The sequence below is a fragment of the Pleurodeles waltl genome, chromosome 3_1 (genome assembly GCF_031143425.1).
Source record: "Pleurodeles waltl isolate 20211129_DDA chromosome 3_1, aPleWal1.hap1.20221129, whole genome shotgun sequence".
NCBI lineage: Eukaryota > Metazoa > Chordata > Amphibia > Caudata > Salamandridae > Pleurodeles > Pleurodeles waltl.
Genome location: NC_090440.1, coordinates 867,231,526 through 867,253,287, shown reverse-complemented (window position 1 = coordinate 867,253,287; position 21,762 = coordinate 867,231,526). Strand labels below are relative to the sequence as shown.

Below are 21,762 nucleotides of genomic sequence, written 5' to 3'. Positions count from 1 at the left end.
AGAGGGAGTCAGGTGTGACTTCGGCACATTTATAGTGAACCCCCAACAAATGCAAGAGGTCCGCCGTCGTCTGGAGGTGGGTGACGAGAGCCTGAGGCGTAGGAGCCTTCAACAGCCAATCGTTTAGGTAGGGGAAGACTGAAATCCCTGACCTGAACAAATGAGCTGCCACCACCGCCATCATCTTTGTGAACACCTGAGGGGCACTGGTGATGCCGAAAGGAAGCACAGTAAACTGAAAGTGCTCGTGGCCCACCTTGAACCGCAGGCAACGCCTGTGGGCTGGCAGGATAGGAATGTGGAAATACGCATCCTGCAAATCCAATGCTACCATTCAGTCTCCTTGGTCTAGGGCAGACAAAACCTGAGCAAGAGTGAGCATCTTGAATTTCTCCTTCTTGAGGAAGAGGTTGACGTCCCTTAAATCCAAGATAGGGCGTAGGCCTTTGTTCTTTTTGGGAATCAGAAAGTAGAGGAATAACAACCACTGCCTACTTCTGATATCGGGGCTCTTTCTATGGCTCCCTTGGCCAAGAGAGCTGTAACTTCCTTGCAGAGCAAAGCTAGATGGTCCTCCATCAGCCATTCCTTTGTCGGAGGGATAGAAGGAGGGAAAGACTGGAAGAGAAGGGAGTAGACCTTCCGTATAATCTGCAGGACCCACGTGTCCGTGGTGATGGAAAGCCAGTGAGGGAGATGAAAACAAATCCTCCCTTCAACTGGACAGACATGATCCCGCAGAAACATACTAGGAGGGATTGGGCGCAGTGGAGGGGGGCTGTGTGGCGGCCGACCTCTGGCCAGACCCTCTGGGTCTGATAGTACCACGACCTCTTCCGGGATGCTGTGAAGCCTGAGGACGGTGGTTGAACTGTGGCTGGCGTGGTACCACATCCCTTCCGAAGCCTAGAAAGGGGCGAAAGACAGACTGCTGTTGTGCTGGCGCTGAAAGGCCCAAGGATCTGGCCGTGGCTCGAGAATCCTTGAACCTCTGAAGCGCGGAGTCTGCCTTTTCACCAAAAAGGCGAGAGCCATCAAAGGGCATGTCCATCAAGCTGGACTGGACATCCCCTGAAAAACCAGTAGAACATAGCCAGGCGTGGCGACGTAGGGCCACTGATGATGAAATCGTTTTGCCCAGCTAGTCGGTCGTGTCCAAACCACACCGGATCGTAAACGTGGCTGCATCTCTCCCATCCTTGACAGCCTGGGTGAGAGTGTCCCGTACGCCCTCCGGGACCTGGGGCAGCACCTGTGCCACCGTAACCCATAAAGTATGGGAATAACGGCCCAAGAGGTGTTTACGGACCTCAATGCCAGGCTGGAGGAAGAAAACATCTTCTTTCCAAGCTGATCCAGCCTCTTGGATTCCCTATCCGGGGGAGCAGAAGAGAAGCCACCACGGGAAGTAGAGGCTTGGACAACCAAGCTCTCAGGAGTGGGGCGCTGTGTCAGGAAACCAGAGTCGCTGGGAGCGGGCCTATGGCGGCGGCCGCCGACCATCCTATTCACAGGCGCCCCTGTGCTGGGTTTGGACCACGTACCCAGAAGGACGTCTGTAAGAGGCTCATTGAAGGGCAACAACGGCTCCTCAGACCCCTCCCATTCCTCTCCTGCATCTGGCTGATCTAAATAATGCTCAGACAATGTTCTGGGCTGAATTGGCTCCATCGAAGTCAGAGTCGACGTCGTACGACGTCGCTCTGGATCATCCGGAATAAGGATGGGTGGTGGAATCGTCGACGTCGGACCCGGCGCCGAAGGAGGTCGACTGTGAGAGACCGGCGCTGGTCCAGATCCTGGGGTCCCCAACAGCGCCAAGGCCGAAGCCGTCGGCGTAGAATCTGAAGGGGCCGGCGTAGAATCTGAAGGGGCCCCTGCTGACCCCGCGGGCCCCGTAGACCCACCCAAGGGTGCAGCCCGCTCAAAAACGAGACGCATGGCCTCATAAAACTCTTTTTTGAGCGGGGTCGATCCGGTCCCCGGAAAGGGGGGGGAAGATGCGGAGTCAACCCTGGCGACGGCTCCGAAGAACCGCGCTCGGAACGTCGTGTTCCCTAGACGCCTCGTCGGCCGACAAGCGTGGCAAAGGAAGTCCGCTTGGACTACTACTTGTTCTGCCTCTTACCTTCGGATGACCTCGAATGAGATGAAGAGGATTTGGGGATCCGGGAGCGGTGCTGCGACCTCCTCCTACTGCAGGACCGTGACCTCTGAGTAGTCGCGCCGACGAAGACGAATGTCGGGCCGCAAGAAGCTTAAGGGATCTCTCCCTCAAGGCCTTTGGCGCCATGGTCCGACAGTCGGAACACGAGGTGGAATCGTGGTCCTTCTCCAAAGACAAACACGGTGCGGATCCCTCACCGACATGGTGCGATGACACACACCACCCAGCTTGAATCCTGTCTTTCTCAAAGACATGACTTCAAACAGTCAAAAAAGCGTTGACAAACCGTCGAAGCAAGGTAGCTCTTTCCAAAACTGCACTTAACTGGCGCAGAAGGAAAAGAACTGACGTACGCGTGCCGAGATGGCATCTATATAGACAACTGTGACATCATAGACGGCTACAACAACGCTGACGACGCACGCGGATCCGAACGACGCCGTCCGATGGCGCGCACGCAGGGTACTGCTCAGAAAAAACTCCGGATTCGAAGCGGACGCCTGGGAATTCTAAGCTAAGGAAGCTGCAGCTATAAGTCTCTATCAGATTAATGTGATAGGAGACTGTACATGCACAGCCTGGGCATTTAATGGCTGTTTTTCTTCAAGAGAATCTGCATGTGGATTTTAGGGAGGTGTGGGCTGGGGGAGGTATGTTTCAAGCGGTATGTGTCTCAATTAGAAATGGTGGTTGTCTATGGATAAACAATATTTGTACAATCTGTGATAGCTGCACTTGGATGAGGAACTTAAGTGATAGTATCAGGGACAAGATATTGCAGAGAGAAGCACACAAATGAAGCCTTCGGTGACAGGTATAACACTAACTTTTTCGGTGACAGGCACACCTAGCAACTAACTGTGCTTCTTTTACTGTTTCACATGCTTGCTCACTTAGAGGTTTTATGTACTCCTAGAAACCTGTGACCTATTAAAGTTGGGGCACTGCTAACTGCAATGTAAAAATATTCTACATTTCATAGGAATATGTTTGTATCAGGCTGTGAGTAGTGTAATTTTTAGGACTGCAGCTATAATTCCTTGGTAGGCTGGATACAGAGGTGCAAATTGTAACACCGCCACCCTTTTTCATGAATGTACCTGGAGAAGTGTCATTAAAGGGGGTAAGAGGGAGAAGGCATTTGTGAACCATGAGAAGGTGTGTAGCACAAATATGGGAACAGATAGGAAGTTTGGTCTTCTCCAGCACAATCTTGAGGCGGAAGGTAAGGAGGTGTTAGACATCTTGTCAGCACGGAGTCAGGAGGAATCGAACAAGTTACTTACCTTTGGTAACACCTTAAATGGTAGAGATATATTCTATTTGCAGATTACTTACCTTAAACTTTCTCCAGGCATCAGTCTAGATCCAGTGATGTTTCTCGAGCAGTACACCTGTGCGCCGTCAAGTAGTGTCAGTCGGCTCTGCATCAGTCATTGTGCACGCCGGATATGACATCCCAGGACCTATATAGGCACCACCCTGGCTCGCTGACGTCACCTTCTTTTCACAACTTTCCATGCCAGAAGCGCTGAGCCATGAGGAACACTGACCATAGGTGCATCAAAACTAGGACCCTGAAAGATTTCCTGTCCCTAGAAATCAGTTTGAAAGGCGAAGAGGATGGTTCAGGATGGAATCTGCAGCTAGAACATGTCTCTACCAGGTAAGGCGTTACCGAAGGTAAGTAACTTGTTCATCTGATAGAGACTTACAGTTGCAGATTCCTTACCTCAGAAAATATACAAATGCAATACCATCCCTGGAGGTGGGTCTGCGAACCAAGATCATACTAGGAAGTCCTGAAGGACCGAAAAGGCAAAGTACCAGTCCATACAATAATGTTTAGTGAACATGTGCAGAGAAGCCCACGATATTGCCTGATAGATGTCCAGGACTTGAACCTCGCATGCTAATGCAGTGGTTGCAGTTGTCGCTCTTGTAGAATGAGCGCGCAAACCCTCTGGGTTGCTTTTTAGCCAATGTGTAGCACATCTTAATGCAGAGACGACTCACCTAGAGATGGTTCTCTTCTGCACAGACCGACCTTTCTTCGCACTCCCATACTCAACAAAGAGTAGATCATCCACCCGGAACTCTTTTGTATGATTAAGGTAGAATGCCCAAACTCTTTGGGTGCAGGCGACAGAGTCTCTCCTCTTCCTTAGAAAGATAAGGGGTTGTATAAAAAGTAGGGAGGGTGATGGATTAGCCTACATGAAAATAGTGTGACCACTTTTGTCAAAAAGGAAGCCATGGTGCGAAAAAACACTTTGTCAAGATAGATGGAAAAGTAGGGTGGCTTAGATGGCGGGGATACTGCTCGAGAAAGATCTCCAGATCCAGACTGACGCCTGGGGGACATTCTAAGGTAAGGAACTTGCAACCAGAAGTCTATATCAGATGACAATGCCTGCAGCTCACTCACCTTTTGGGCAGATGTAATAGCAACAAGGAAGGCTGCTTTTAACGTTAGAAGCCTGAGGACAACTATAGAGGCGCAGCTCAAAAGGAGCACAAACTAAGAAAGTAAGAACCAGATTCAAATCCCATTGGGGCATTATGAAAGGTGATGGAGAAAACATATGGGTAAGACCCTTAAGGAGTACACGTACAATAGGAGATTTAAGCAAAGAGGGTTGGGCAGGTAATCTCAGAAATGCAGACATAGCAGACAAATAACCTTCGAGTGTGCCCAAAGTAGAGCAATGCTGAGCCAAAGAAAGTATAAACAAGAGGACCTCGGAAACAGGGAGGTGAACAGACTTGTCTGTAAACCAAGCCACAAATTTGTTCCATCAACAGGCGTATTCCGGTTTGGTGGAGGGATGCCTGGCTGGCAAGACAACATTATGGAGTTTGGGCGGAAGGTCAAAAGATGTTAACTGCCGCCGCTCAATCTCCATGCAAGAAGGCGGAGACTAGAAGGGTTCGGGTAAAGAACCCTTCCCAGCTGCTATGACAGATGATCCTCCAGAAAGGGCAGTCTGATCGGAGGATCGATGGCCATGCCCAATAGCTTGGGATACCAGACTCTTCATGCCCAGTCTGGAGCCACAAGGATTACTTGTGCCCGGTCATTCTTGATCTTCTTGGGATCTCTGGGCAGAAGTGGTATGGGCAGAATGATGTACAGGAGGCCTTAACTCCACTTGAGATGAAGTGTCCCTGAGCGAGTGCTGCCATTGCAGAAAGAGACCTTTTGGCTCCTCCGGATGCCATTTTGTGATCCGCTAGACATTTTCTGTGGAGTTTGTTGGCTCTGTTGTTCAGAAAGCCTGCTAGAAGTGAACCACCAGGGTCATGCCCTGCTGTTGCAGCCACATCCAGAGGCCCAGAGCCTCTTGACAAAGGGTCCACAACACCACCCCGCACTGCTCGTTGCAGTACCATGACAGTAGTGTCGTCCGTGAACACCTGCACTATCTTTTCCTTGATAGAGGGAAGGATCGCACGGAGCACCAACAGATTTATGTGGATTCAGGATTACACGGGAAACCAGATACCTCTGATCTTCACCTCTTCCCAGGTGGCCTCTGAGATCTGGACCTTGTCAGAGAGATTGCCCTGATCTGCACCCACTGGGAATTCAGGTCCCTCTGCAGGACTCGCATATGCCACCTGACGTGTCACCAAGCAGGATGTAGGAGGCCGGAGGCCATTAGGCCCAACAGCCTCAGAGTCATTCTCACCGAAACCCAGAATAGAGGCTGAAACATCAGTATCATAGCCTGATTATCCTGGACTCACCACTCTGGAGGATAAGTCCAAAATTGTACTGTGTCCAGAACAGCTCTGATGAAAGGGAGTGGAGGAGGCTGGCTCAGGTTATGGTGTACACCGATTAGCACCCTATACTGTGTCCAGGCAACCCTTAGAGATAGTGAACAGGTGTCCAGATAGCAAAAGCTTTCTAGGGGTAGCTTAGGCAAGCAGCTGAAGCTTACCCAGGAGGAATGTAAAGCACTTGCTATACCACAGTAGTCTGACAGTAACTCACTCACAAGAAAGAAACACACAAGGTTTGCAAAAATAAAGGATTCTTTATTACAGCACTACTGACTAGCATTCCCTTTGGAGACAGCTACACACAATATGTACACAAAATAACTATCAGAAATAGCATAACAATACATACGGCCCTTTGGGAGGGCCAAACCATATACTGAAAAAGTGGAATGTGAAATAATGACACCAACCAAGATAAGTGTGGTAGTTAGCTAGGGGAAAATAGAAAAACCAGAGGTAAGTACAGTAAGTGTTCCCAGCAACCAGGCGCAAGGTAGTTACCCACCCAGTTGTTCCATAGGCTAACAGAGTAGTGGCTGGAGATTGTGGAATTCAGGATCCTTCCTGGAGGACCCTGAGGAAACCAGCAGACAAAAGGATGGAAGTAAAGAGCCCCTACCCGAGGATACCCAGAAGACAGGATTACCTTACACCGGGGGACCCAGAGGGGAGAAGGTACACTCTCTGAAGTCAGTGGATGCCTAACACCCCATGGTCCAGGCCGGTGGAAAACAGGAATAGATTCCAGATGTGGAGAACCTGCAAAGGAAGGGGGACAGAGTCCAGCACCCTTGGAGGTCCTCAAATGGTGCAGATGGCAATGCCCACCCTCCTGAAGGGGAAGTTACTGCAAGTCGGTGGAAGAAGTCCAGCTGAGGGATCCAGGATCTGCAGAAGGTCCCAGGAGTCGCCTACGACCTGTGTCTTGACCATCGCCGGATTGCAGGAGGGTCAGTGACTAGTCACATCACCAGCAAGCACTGGCAAATGCAAGCAGGAGCTGCAGAACAGTTTACAAAGTTTTGGGGTCCAGCAAGGTCCAAGAGACTCAACCCAGGAGGGAGAGTTAGGGCTGGCCCCCAGCACGCAGGAAGGCCAACAGAAGTCTATGGAGTCCCTATGAGTGACCCACAGGCATCAGAGAAAGGGAGCCACAAGGAGGCCTCACCAGCACAACAAAACAGAAGTCCTACGTCACAGGAGTTGTAATACAGGGGCTGATCTTCACGGAGGCTTCTTGGTGCCTGAAGATCTCCTGAAGGAAGGGCCAACAAGTGTTAGCAAGTGCAACAGTCGTGATGCACAGGGGTTCCAGTGCAATGGCAGGAGCAGAGGCTCACAGTCTCCCAAGTTGGTTAGAAGACAAGCACCACCCAGAGGAGTCCACAGACTTATCACCTGTGTGGCAAGATCTTCAGATGTCCACAGCCGGTCGTTGTTGTCTTGAAATGCCTGTGGCTGCAACGGAGTGACTCCTTCACTCCAAGGGAGATTCCTTCGTGCCTTCAGGTACAGAGTCCCTGTGACCCTGGAGGATACACAGCCTTGGATGTTGCAGAATTCTTGCAGGATCCAGAGAAACAATCTTGCAATGGGAGCCTTCCCACCAGAAGCAGATGTGTTTCGGTTCCAAAGCAGACCAGCAGCGGTTCCAGAAGCCAGGAGCAGAAAATTTATTGCAAGGAGTTCCCTGGAGAGTCTTGCTCGACGAATCTGAGGACCCACCCTTGAGGGGGCCCTTAAGTAACCCTAAAAAGGGGTTGGCCACTCTCTGCAGTGACCTATCAGATGGGGTCAGGGACGTCACCTACCTGGCCTAACCAGTAAGATGCTCCCAAAGGCCTCTGCCCATCTTATTTCCAAGATGGCAGAATCAAGTGACCATCAGGCAAAGCTCTGTGCACCTCCCTGAGGGTGGAGCTAGACGGGGTGTTGGTCACTCCCCTGCCCTTTGTGTTGTTTCATGTCAGAGCAGGAATGGAGGGGGTTCCTGAACTGGTGCAAAAGGGTTTATGCAGGGAGGGCACTAAATGTGCCCTTCAAAGCGCTCTGGTGGCGCTCAGAGGCCACTCCACCCCAGCCTTTAGACTTAAACAGGGAGAGGTGGTAACACCTCTCCCACGCAGGAAATCCTTTGTTCTGCCTTCTTCTGCCTGAGCTGGTCCAGCAGCAGGAGGGCAGAACAGTGTCTGGGGTCAGCAGCAGCATGGGCTGGCAGCTAGACCCCGTAAGGCTGCACAGGTGGAACCGGGGGATCATCTAATGAACTCCCAGAGTACATGGTAACATGCAACTTACACTGAAATCGGTGTAGTGGCACGATTCCAACATGTTTGATACCAAACATGACTAGGTTCAGGGAATCCATTGTGTAGTTGGACCACTCATGTTGACCAATATCCACTACATACCTTAAGTTGGCTTGCCCAGGAATTGGCCTGGGGTCTGTAGGGACACTGTGCTCAAGCAGGGGTATCCTAACACTTAGAGACATGCACCTTGCTGTTTTGCTGAAGGGCCTACCAAAGGGGTGACTTATAATGACTAAGTGCAGTAACCAGGTTTGGTGGTGAAAGGGTGCATGCACAGTCCATGTAGGTTGCAATGGCAGGCCTGCAGACACAGTTTTCATGGGCTCCCATGGGTGGCACAATACATGCTGCAACCCATGGTAAACCCCTGGTGTACCAATGCCATGGGTACCTAAATACCATATATACAGGGACTTTCAGGGGGACACTAGTATGCTAATTGTGGGTGTAAAAAGGGTTATCTGCAGCCAAATTTAGAAGAGAAAGCAGTCACTGGGGTCCTAGTTAGAAGGATCCTAGTGAACTACAGTCTAAACACGCTGACATCAGGCAAAAAGTGGGACTAACTATGCTAGAAAGATTGCACTTTCCTACAGGGAGCACATGAGCGGGAGTCAGGTGTGACTGGTACTTTTATAGTGAACCCCAGCAAATCGAGATAGGGGAAGACTGGAACCCCTATCCTGCACAAATGAGCTGCGACCACCGCCATCACCTTGTGAACACCTGAGGGGAGCTGGCGAGGCCAAAGGGGAGCACGGTAAACTGAAAATGCTCAAAACCTACTGTGAACCGGAGCACAGGAATGTGAAAATAAAAGTCCTGCAAGTCCAACGCTGCTATCCAGTCTCCTGGGTACAGGACAGATAGAGCCAGAGTGAGGATCTTGAACTTTTCCTTTTTGAGGAAGAGATTGAGGGACCAGAGGTCAAGAATAGGTCAGAGGCCCGTGTCCTTTTTGGGTAACAGGAAGTAGCAGGAATAGCAACCACTACCTACTTCTGGCACAGGAACTCTCTCTATGGCTTCCTTGGCCAAGAGAGCCATAACTTCTTCACGGTGAAGGCACAAGTGATCCTCCATCATCCATTCATAGGATGGTGGCATGGATGGAGGGGAAGTCCCAAAAGGTAGGGTGAAGCCTCTTCGAACTATCTGCAAAACCCACCTGTCTGATTTGATGGATTGCCAGCAGAGCAGGTAAGCACGAAACCTGCTTCCAGCTGTCCCTACGTTGGGGATAGCCAGACTAGGAAGGCTTAGAGGCAGCTGCAGAGAGGAGGGGAGTTGGCAGACTGGCTAGACTGCTGCCTCCCTGATCCACAAAGTCAGTGGATTCCACACACTTGGTCACAGAGCCTGGCAGCATGCTCAGCATGGTGGCTGGCCGGGAATGGGCCTGGTTGGAGGCCCCTTCCTTGGCCGCAAAAGGAAGACAAAGGGGGCTCATGGGGTTGCCTGAGGCTCACAGACCTGGTATAGCTTAAGAATCCTTGAAGCGTTCATGCGCAGAGTCTGCTTTGTCTCTCTGTCGGTATTAGAATGGGGATGGGGATGGTGCTGCCCATGTCAGGGGAAGGTGGGGGTGGTACGACCAACATCGGTCCAGATCAATGGGTGCTCCTCGGCACTGAAGCCTCTGGCATGGAACCTGAAGGGGCCCATTCTGACTCTGTGGGATCCTAAGGCGCTAAAGTGGTGTCAAACTGCCCAAAAATGTGGTGCAAGGTTTCATAAAACTCATAGTTGGGCAGGGGTCACTCTGACTCCCAGAAACTCTGGGAGACGTGGTGTCAACCCAGGAACAGGCTCAGCTGACCAGGTCATTGAATGTCAATGCTCCCTCGTCTCGTAGGCAGACGTGAAGAAGTCCAACACTGCTACCTCAGATGTTTTCTTGTGCCTTGACTTACCGAATCGCCTCGAGGACTTGTAGTGGGACGACAATGGAGGACTATGCAACCCATTGTGGGACCTCCCTCTTGACTGGGATCTCAACTTGTGCAGTGTTGAGTATTGAGACACCATTAGCTTCAAGGACAATCCCCTCAAAGCCTTCAGATGCAGGGCCCGACACTCTGAGCACGACTTTGGGTCGTAGTTGCACTCTAGGCACCAAAGACACATGAGGTTCAGAACCGTCACAGACATCGCCTGATGTCAAGAACCACAGGGACTGAACCAGGTCTTCCTCAATGACACCCTCGGAGTTTGACAAAAAGATGAAGAAAGGCAGCCAAAAAATTACTGAGGGGTAGCTCTCTTCAGATCAGCGGTAACTTGCATGAAAAGAGAAGAACTGACAACAGCGTTGCAGGTGGTGCCTATATAGGAACCGTAACATAATATATGGCGCAGACAAATGAGTCGATAGACGCGACCTAACTGCACTCAGGGGTACTGCTCACAAAAAATCTCCTGATCCAGTCTGACACCTGGGGGGAAATTTAAAGGTAAGGAATCTGCAACAAAAAAGTGTCTATCAGATTGAAGCTCCTAAAAACCACTAGAGAGGCTGTGCAAAAGCAGAGTGCCCTATATTGCCCCAGTTAAAGCTATTGTTGTGGCCAAATGTGAGCTACAATTATGTGTCAAGCTAAAGAGCTTTTAATAAAGTAGTTGGGGGGGATACATTTCCTCTAATATAACCAAGATGATGTCTATGATCTCAGGAGCAAAGCTTTTCACCACACTAGATCTTGTGACGGTTGACAAACATCATAAGTTTTTTTCAGAATGCAATTTGGTCTCGTATTAATAGCGTTGGTATTTCAGATGGGCATTTTCTCAGAGTTGACAAGTGATAGTTTCACAGGATAGATATAGACTTTTTTGGGCATCAGATCAAAGAGGAAGGGATGAAACCCTAAGAGGAGTTTATGTCTGATCTTCTGGTACCGAAGAACAAGGAGGAATTTTTGTCATTTATGGAAATGGAATTATAGGTCAGGTTTATTGACATGTTAGAGAAGACAGCAACCAAATTAGTTTAGATACGAAGAGTACCAGAATTGAATGGAAGAGTGGGAGAACAGGAATTTTTACGAGTCAAGCCTGATCTTAAGACAGCACAGGGTTTAAAAGCTTTTTCGCCTGGAAGAAAATCTATAGTTTGCATTATGACATACTAGCATTCTTCTGTGGATTGTCTTCATTTGACTGCTCCAGGGAAGCAAGTTGCTTCTTTCTTTGATTGTCAAAGAGGCACTTTAATAAAGGTCATCATTTTAATGTAATAACTTATTAGTCATAAAAAACAAATGCACTTACAGGTTGAAACCTCACAACATACCCCATACCCATAGACATCACTGCATTGGAAGCAATTAAACTTCACATTAGTTAGCTTCCAAGAGCATGTGGCTGACGAACCCCACCCCCCTTTCCAGCAATCAGTTTGCTTTCATCCTACAATCAAAGAAAGTGGTTTTTTAACTGCTAGTTCTTACTGGGTGCTTTTGGGAAAGGAAACCAGAAAAAGCACTAACCATTGATTCAGCCTAATGAGAAGGCCTAATCTAAATTCTGCAACCTTACCCCTCTTGCCCCATTTCAAAATTATTCAGCATACTAAGTGGAAATAGTAACCTGCATCTCTGCCCACCTTGCATGATCAATCAGATGTAGTGAACCTTTCCAGTCTTGTGCAACTATCAAACTAGCCAGATTAAAACACGCTAAGCACAATAAATGGCACCAACAAATTCAATGGTACCTCCACACCTTTACAATATAAAAAATGTAAATTCTATCCCACGTTTGTCAACTTGACCATCACAGAAACATGAGGGATGAATTGAGCTTATTTGCCCATACCACAAGCACCTGAACACAAATACCCCTGAAAAATCGATTCAGTCCTTTGTGTTTGAAAAAAACAAAGACGGATGGAGATTAGATCCTGTCTTCTACATCTGACAGTTTCTGAATCATAGCACAAGATAAAGGAATTGGGTGCTCCTCCCTGTCCCAATCCATACTTCCAGAAGCATGTTTCATAACAGTATTATTCCATTCATTACAGGACTGCAATATTTGATGGGCCTTATATTTTCTAAATAGAAAATATGTTTTATAAAATGAACTAGCTGCGTAGTCGACTTCACTTAAATCACTAATCATTCTTATGATCTCTGCACCACAATATATCTCCAACAGTTTATACTTCCTTAAAAAACATAGAAACATTTCTCTTAATCTGTAGGGGAAAATTTAGAATTGCCAGTCTAGTGAATACAGATGCAAAAAAAGGGATGTCTAAGTATGATTGTTTTCTAAATTTAGCTGGCTTGAAATGATTTTCATTTTTACTGAAAATTTCTCAGTGTTCTGTAGTCTATTATCCATCAACCAAACAACAAAGCCATCACCAAGTGAAAGATTTCTGTGTAGTTCTTTTAACGATGCAACAAGTGTTCAAGTCTATGTTTGCTATGCTTTGCAGTGACACGCAGTGTACATATGACTAATTAATTTCACCTCTGCAGTTGGACTCAGGGGTGGCAGAGCCCTCTTCTGGAGCACTTCCTGGTGCCTCTGGATAGGGGATGAGTGCAGCATGCGATTCTCCTTAAAAATGGAAGGAAGAGTTTAAAGAGGGGGCATTGCCAAGCAGCACGTAAAAAGGATGAAATACAGTAAAGGAACCAAATGATATAGTGTGTGTAGGCACAATCAGCAAGAACCCCAGACCTAAACGTAGACTTGAAAAACTAAGGATTGCTGGTAGTTGATATTGAGAAGTGCATCTTAAACCTACTGAATGCGGGAAGCCAAATGAATAACATGGCTTGCATCACTTGTCTGAAAAACAATGTTAGCCATCGCTATCACATCCCTAAGTTTTAACCCAGAAAAAGTGCAAAAGCATAAGCATGAACATTCAAAACAACAGTCCTGGCGCTCTTACATGTTTGACATGAGCAATTAGGGCAAAAGTAAAAGGTTTTCAAAATATTGAAAAGGTTGCAAGACAGACTGTAATGAAACATAACTATAATAACCCATATATAATAAATGTATCAATTTCTGGGCTCGAAAATGTTTTTGGCTGTCAAAATAAATGTTATTTGGGGTCACAGAAATCTTGTCAATACCCTCACTACAGTGAAAACAATGCTTCAGTGACTATGAGCAGATCTAAAGGGACAATTCACTTCACTTTAAAAAACGAAAGTACTACAACTAAGAAAAGGAAGGCATGAAATAAAACTCATGCTGATCCTGACTGATATGTTCTGTAACATTCTGAGAGACCGGGGAATGAGGCAAACATTGGCTGATTTAATTTAAAAAGAAAAAATTGAAGTAATACATCTTACAACTAATTTGTTAACATGGTATAACATGGGAAGATAGCTCATAAGAATTAATGTATAGAGGACTTCATAGCACCTGGGGATAGTCCAGAACCCATTTTCATCAAAAGGATTCAACAATCAAGCATTCCTCACATTCAGAACTAACAATTTGTTAATGAACAGCACAGATCGGTTAGACTTCATATCCACAAAACAAAACTGATGCTTTGGTAGGCGGAACAGATTCTCTGCTGAAATCTGTTCCGCTGTCTATGGTATTTGGATTGGGGGGGGGGGGGGGTGAGGGGTAGGTGGAACAGATTGCAAGACCCACCTATTTGACATGAAGGCACACCAACTCAGGAGGAAGTGCCAGATCCACACCTCCCACAAGTTGGGCATTTGACACTAAAGAGGTTTGTTGGCTTTGGTAGCAGGTAAAAGGAGTTGACGGGCTGGTGCTGCAGCTGGCTTGCACTCTGCTTGCTGGATCCAACTCACTGAAAAGCCTAGATGTCACCTGCACCACTAACTGGGAAAGCTGTGTATTCCTATATGTCAGCCCTCTGAAATAGACCCTAAATTTCTGGAACTGGTGCAGAAAATGCTTGACAGAGGTCAAAAGCCCCAAAGAGCTCTTCAGTAGGTTGCTGGTGAGAAAGCATGGATCGCCGGGCTCAGGTATATGATGCATGTCTGGCCACCTGCTGGCTAACAGACAGCAAGAACATAATTCCAATCAAACAGCCATCAAAGTATCTGTGAGAGCATTATTAAATGGGAGCAAGGGCTCAGTTGTTGCTGGACAATGCTGTAGAATGTCCATCAGAACATTTGTTTTGGTTTCAATGAAGGTCTCATGTAATTTTAATACCTTGTCTACTCTACACACCATCATTATAAACGAGACGCTGTCTTTCACAGGTGGCCCATGTGGCGAGTTAATCTTGGTCTTCAGGGAGGTATAAAGCCCACTGGCATTTTGCAGATCAGGTATAAGACTTCATCAGTGCAATGAACTGGAAGTAAGCCATCCTCTATATCATAATACTATCCTTGGGTGCACCCTGCACTGCCCCAGGATTTGAGTTCACCAGAAAGATAATAGAGAGCTGCAACATGGAAAAGGTACAGGGTTAGAGTCAGAGTGGATGACAACAGGTAGCTCTTTTGTAATCTGATAGTACAAGTTACTTACCTCCAGTAACAAAATATCTGGTAGAGACATATTCTAGTTGCAGAGTCCTTACCTTATAATTTTCCCCGAGGCGTCAGAATGGATCCGGAGATATTTTCTTTGAGCAATACCCTTGCGTGTCATTAGGTGGCGTTGGTCGACTCCGTGGGTGTAGGTGGTGTCGTAGTCGCTGTGATGACATCGGGAATAGTACATAGACGCTGTCTCAGAGCAGTGACATCAGTGTCTTCACGAATTTCCACGCCAAAGCACAGAGCCGCAAAGAACACTGAAATTAGTGCGCCAGAGCTAAGGCACTGAATGTGTAGGCCCTGTCATAGAAATCAGTTCGCAAGTGGGGAGGATGGGTGGGTTGGTAAGGAATCTGCCACTAGAATATGTCTCTACCACATATATATCGTTACAGAAGGTAAGTAACTTGTACATCTGATAGAGACTTCTAGTTGCGGATTCCTTACCTTGGAATAGCTACCCAATCAATACCATGCTTGAAGGAGGGATGCGAAACAAGATCATACTAGAAAGTCCTGCAGGACCAAACGATCAAAGTAGCCATCCCTGCAGACCTGACTGTCCAGGCAGTAATGTTTTGTAAACGTGTGCAGGGATGCCCACGTTGCTGCCTGACAGTTATCCAGGACAGGAACTCCGCATGCTAACGCTGTGGAAGCAGCATCTGCTCTGGTGGAATGAGCACGCAAGCCCTCCGGGGTTGCTTCTTGGTCAAAGCGTAGCACATTTTGATGCAAAGAAGTACCCATTGTGAGATGGTACGTTTTTGAATCGCCTTCCCTTTCTTCACACTTACATATCCAACAAAGGGTTGATCGTCCACCTGGAAATCTTTAGTATGACTGAGATAGAACGCCAACGCTGTTTTTGGATCCAGGAGGTGGAGTATCTCCTCTTCATGAGAAGGATGTGGCGGTGTGCAAAAATTGGGCACAGTGCTGGACTGGCCTATATGAAAAGGCATAACGACTTTGGGAAGGAAAGAAGCCTCAGTGCGTAACACCACTTTGTCAGGGTGCACAGACAAAAATGGAGCCTGAAGCTCACTCACTGCGAAAAGAAGTGATGGCAACAAGAAAAAGTTTTCGAAGTAAGGAGCCATAAAGGACAATTGCGCATTGGCTCAAAGGGAGTATGTAGGAAAATGCCACTGTTGGCATGGTTCCCCCCTAACTTTTTGCCTTTTGTTGATGCCAGCTTTGATAGAAAGTGTGCTGGGACCCTGCTGACCAGGCCCCAGCACCAGTGTTCTTTTCCTAAAACTGTACCTTTGTAGCCACAATTGGCACAGCCCTGGCAAACAGTTTAGTCCCTTGTAAAAGGTACCCCTGGTACCATGGGCCCTGTGGCCAGGAAAGGTCACTAAGGGCTGCAAGATATATTAGGCCACCCTGGGGACCCTTCACTCAGCACATGCCCATTGCCTTCCAGCTTGTGTGTGCTGGTGGGGAGAGAAAGCCTAAGTCGACATGACACTCCCCTCAGAGTATGTAAGGAAATGCCTCCTTGGCATGGTTACCCCCTGACTTTTTGCCTTTGCTGATGCTAAGTTATAATTTGAAAGTGTGCTGAGGCCTGCTAACCAGGCCCCAGCACCAGTGTTCTTTCCCTAAAACTGTACTTTTGTTTTCACAATTGGCACACCCTGGCATCCAGGTAAGTCTCTTGTAACTGGTACCCCTGGTACCAAGGGCCCTGATGCCAGGGAAGGTCTCTAAGGGCTGCAGCATCTCTTATGCCACCCTGGGGACCCCTCACTCAGCACAGACACACTGCTTGCTAGCTTGTGTGTGCTGGTGGGGAGAAAATGACTAAGTCGACAAGGCACTCCCCTCAGGGTGCCATGCCAACCTCACACTGCCCATGGCATAGATAAGTCACCCCTCTAGGAGGCCTTACAGCCCTAAGGCAGGGTGCACTATACCATAGGTGAGGGCATAGGTGCATGAGCAATATGCCCCTACAGTGTCTAAGCAAAACCTTAGACATTGTAAGTGCAGGGTAGCAATAAGAGTATATGGTCTGGGAGTCTGTCGAACACGAACTCCATAGCACCATAATGGCTACACTGAAAACTGGGAAGTTTGGTATCAAACTTCTCAGCACAATAAATGCACACTGATGCCAGTGTAAATTTTATTGTGAAATACACCCCAGAAGGCATCTTAGAGATGCCCCCTGAAAACATACCCGGCTTTCAGTGTGGGCTGACTAGTTTTACCAGCCTGCCACACACCAGACATGTTGCTGGCCACATGGGAAGGGTGCCTTTGTCACTCTGTGGCCAGGAACAAAGCCTGTATTGGGTGGAGGTGCTTCTCACCTCCCCCTGCAGGAAATGTAACACCTGGCGGTGAGCCTCAAAGGCTCACGCCCTTTGTTACAGCGCCACAGGGCATTCCAGCTAGTGGAGATGCCCGCCCCCTCCGGCCACGGCCCCACTTTTGGCGGCAAGGCCGAAGGAGATAATGAGAAAAACAAGGAGGAGTCACTGGCCAGTCAGGACAACCCCTAAGGTGTCCTGAGCTGAGGTGACTGACTTTTAGAAATCCTCCATCTTACAGATGGAGGATTCCCCCAGTAGGATTAGGGATGTGCCCCCCTCCCCTCAGGGAGGAGGCACAAAGAGGGTGTAGCCACCCTCATGGCTAGTAGCCATTGGGTACTAACCCCCCAGACCTAAACACACCCCTAAATTCAGTATTTAGGGGCTCCCCAGAACCTAGGAAACTAGATTCCTGCAACCTAAGACGAAGAAGGACTGCTGACCTGAAGCCCTGCAGAGAAGATGGAGACACCAACTGCTTTGGCCCCAGCCCTACTGGCCTGTCTCCCCAACTTCGAGAGAAACTGCAACAGTGACGCACTCCCCAGGGTCCAGCGACCTCTGAAGCCTCAGAGGACTACCCTGCATCTAAAAGGACCAAGAACTCCCGAGGACAGCAGCCCTTTTCCAAAGAAACCAAAACTTGCAACAAAGAAACAACTTTAAAAGGACTCCACGTTTCCCGCCGGAAGCGTGAGACTTTGCACTCTGCACCCGACGCCCCCGGCTCGACCTGCGGAGAAACAAAACTACAGGGAGGACTCCCTGGTGACTGCAACCCTGTGAGTAGCCAGAGTTGACCCCCCCAGCGATGCCTGCAGAGGGAATCCAGAGGCTTACCCTGACCGCGACTGCCTGCTTCCAAGAACCCGACGCCTGGTAAAGACACTGCACCTGCAGCCCCCAGGACCTGATGGATCCGACCTCCAGTGCAGGAGCGACCCCCAGGTGGCCCTCTCCCTTGCCCAGGTGGTGGCTACCCCGAGGAGCCCCCCCTTGCCTGCCTGCTTCGCTGAAGAGACCCCTGGGTCTCCCATTGAAATCTATTGCAAACCCGATGCCTGTTTGCACTCTGCATCTGGCAGCCCCCGTGCCGCTGAGGGTGTACTTTCTGTGCTGACTTGTGTCCCCCCCCCAGTGCCCTACAAAACCCCCCCTAGTCTGCCCTCCGAAGTCGTGGGTACTTACCTGCTGGCAGACTGGAACTGGGACACCCCCTTCTCCATTGAAGCCTATGCGTTTTGGGCACCACTTTGACCTCTGCACCTGACCGGCCCTGAGCTGCTGGTGTGGTAACTTTGGGGTTGCCCTGAACCCCCAACAGTGGGCTACTTTGGACCCAACTTTGAACCCTGTAGGTGGTTTACTTACCTGCAAAACTAACAAATACTTACCTCCCCCAGGAACTGTTGAAATTTGCACTGTGTCTAGTTTTAAAATAGCTTATTGTCATTCTTGCCAAAACTGTACATGCAATTTTGCTGATTCAAAGTCCCTATGATACCTAAGTGAAGTACCTTTCATTTGAAGTATTGATTGTAAATCTTGAACCTGTGGTTCTTAAAATAAACTAAGAAAATATATTTTTCTATATAAAACCTATTGGCCTGAAGTAAGTCTTTGAGTGTGTGTTCCTCATTTATTCTCTGTGTGTGTACAACAAATGCTTAACACTACACTCTGATAAGCCTACTGCTCGACCACACTACCACAAAATAGAGCATTAGAATTATCTCTTTTTGCCACTCTCTTACCTCTAAGGGGAACGCTTGGACTCTGTGCATGCTATTTCTTACTTTGAAATAGTACATACAGAGCCAACTTCCAACAGAGTGGCATGCCCTCAACCCACTGCCTGTGGTATACTAAGTCACCCCTCTAGCAGGCCTTACTGCTCTAAGGCAAGGTGCACTATACCACAGGTGAGGGCATAGCTGCATGAGCACTATGCCACTACAGTGTCTAAGTCAACTCTTGAACATTTTAAGTGTAGGGTAGCCAGACTGAGTATATATTCTGGGAGTCTGTCAAACACAAACTCCACCATTCCATGATGGCTACACTGAATACCAGCAAGTTTGGTGTCAAACTTCTCAACACAATAAATCCACACCGACGCCAGTGTGGGGTTTATTGAGAAATGCAAACAGAGGGCATCTCAGAGATGCCCCCTGCATGCCAGCCCAACTCTAGTGCTAAGCTGACCGGTCTCTGCCAGCCTGCCACTTCCAGACCAGTTTCTGGCCACATGAGGCGAGTGCCTTTGTGCACTCTGTGACCAGGAATAAAGCCTGCACTGTGTGGAGGTGCTTCCCTCCTCCCCTGCAAGAACTGTAACACCTGGCGGTGAGCCTCAAAGGCTCAAGCCTGGTGTTACAGCAGCCCAGGGCACTCCAGCTAGTGAAGATGCCAGCTCCCCCTGGACACAGCCCCCACTATTGGCGGCAACTCCGGGGAGATAAAGAGAAAAAAAGTCACCCCCTCAGCAGGTCCACCCCTAAGGTGACCAGAGCTGAAGTGACCCCCCTCCTTAGAAAATCCTCCATCTTGCTTTGGAGAATTTATCCCAATAGGAATAGGTATGTGCTCCCCTCCCCAAAGGGAGAAGGGACAAGGAGGGTGTAGCCACCCTCAGGGACAGTAGCCATTGGCTACTACCCTCCAGCCCTAACACCCCCCTAAATTTAGTATTTAGGGTTGACCCTGAACTCAGGAAATCAGATTCCTGACGACCTACAAAGGACTGCTTAGCTGAAAAGCCCTGCAGAGAAGAAGCAAGACGACAACTGCTTTGGCCCCAGCCCTACCGGCCTGTCTCCAACTTCAAAGAACCAGCACCAGCGATGCATCCTGCGGGCCCAGCGACCTCTGCCGACTCCGAGGACTGCCCTGCAACCACAAAAGATCAAGAACTCTTTGTGGACAGCGGACCTGTCCAACCAAGCAAGAAGAATCCATCTTTAAAGGGATTCTCACCTCACTCTAGAAGCGTGAGTCCCCACCACTCTGCACCCGACGCCGCTGGCCCATGTACAGAGAAACCAACGACCCAGAGAGGATCTCCAGGCAACTCGGATGGCCTGTCCATCCTGGGCTAACCTCTCTACACCCCCCCACACCCCCAGCGACACCTGTAGAGAGGATACAGATGCTCCCCCTGACCACGACTACCTGGTAAAGAAATCAGACGCCTGGACCAAGCACTGCACCCGCAGCCCCCAGGAGTGACCAGCAGGTAGCCCTCATCTTAGCCTAGTCGGTGGCTGGCCCGAGAAGCCCCCCTGTGCCCTGCCTGCTTCGCAAGAGTGACCCCCCCCAGGTCTCTCCATTGTTTTCAATACAAAACCCAACGCCGACTTTGCACACTGCACCCACCCGCCACCGTGCCGCTGATGGTGTGTTTTGCGTGCTTGTGTGTGTGTGTCCCACTGCTCTACAACCCCCCCCCCCCCCCCCAGTCTGCTCCCCAAGGACGCAGGTACTTACCTGCTAGCAGACTGGAACCGGAGCACCCGTTCTCCATAGGCGCCTACGTGCTTTTGGGCCCTCCTTTGACATCTGCACCTGACCGGCCCTGTGTTGCTGGTGCTGTGGCTTTGGGGTTGCCTTGAACTCCCGACGGTGGGCTGCCTATGCCCAGGAGGCTGAGTGTGTAAGTGCTTTACTTACCTGAGAAACTAACCAAAACTTACCTCGCCCAGGAACTGTTGATTTTTGCATGTGTCCACTTTTAAAATAGCTATTTGCCATTTTAACCAAAACTGTACTACTGTTTTAAATCAAAGTCCTATACTTACCTGTGTTAAGTACCTTGTATTGTATGTACCCTCAAATTTGAATCTCGTGGTTCTAAAAATAAATTAAGTAAAGATATTTTTCTATATAAAAACCTAATGGCCTGGAGCTAATTCTTTGAGCATGTGTTCCTCATTTATTGTACAACAAATGCTTAACACTACCCTCTGATAAGCCTTCTGCTCGACCACACTACCACAAAATAGAGCATTAGTGTTATTTAATTTTGCCACTATCAACCTCTGAGAGGAACTCTTGGACTCTGTGCACACTATCTCTCACTTTGAGATAGTATAAACAGAGCCAACTTCCTACAGGTGAGCTTCCTTTGCCCCAGAGACTGAACTTGTAAGTGCTTTACTTACCACATTAACCTAACTATACTTAACTCCCCCAGGAACTGTTGAATTTTGCACTGTGTCCACTTTTAAAATAGCTTATTGCCATTTTATGAAAGAATGTGTACATTACTGTTTTGATTCAAAGTTCTATATTTACCTAAGCCCTGTACCTTACAATTTATGTACTTACCTGCAATCTGAATCCTGTGGTTCTAAAATAAGCTAAGAAAAGAATATTTTTCTATATAAAAACCTACTGGCCTGGAGTTAATTCTTTGACCGGTTCCAGTCTGCCAGCAGGTAAGTACCCGAGCCTTGGGGGGGGGGGGGGGGAAAGGGGGGGGGGGGGGGGGGGACAAGTAGGCACGCAAAACACACTCAGCGCAGGCGTCGGATTTTGCACAGGAAACAATGGAGGGACCCGGGGGTCACTCTTAGCGGTGCAGGCTGGCACAGGGGGGCTTCTCGGGCCAGCCACCACCTGGGCTAGGCAGAGGGTCGCCTGGGGGTCACTCCTGCACT

General features: G+C 48.7%; 1 protein-coding gene across 12 annotated transcripts in view; it reads right to left on the bottom strand.

Moving 5' to 3' along the window:
* Positions 1 to 21,762, bottom strand: part of ZMYM4 (zinc finger MYM-type containing 4) — a 1,242,519-nt gene that overhangs the window by 236,078 nt on the left and 984,679 nt on the right. For 6 of the 12 annotated variants that reach the window (XM_069223800.1, XM_069223798.1, XM_069223801.1 and 3 more), the window contains exon 23: positions 12,748 to 12,837. The exons of the other annotated variants lie outside the window; for them this stretch is intronic. In XM_069223800.1, coding sequence (XP_069079901.1) covers positions 12,748 to 12,837 — 90 coding nt within the window. The remainder of the gene's footprint in view (positions 1 to 12,747; positions 12,838 to 21,762) is intronic. 12 annotated transcript variants of the gene reach the window in all.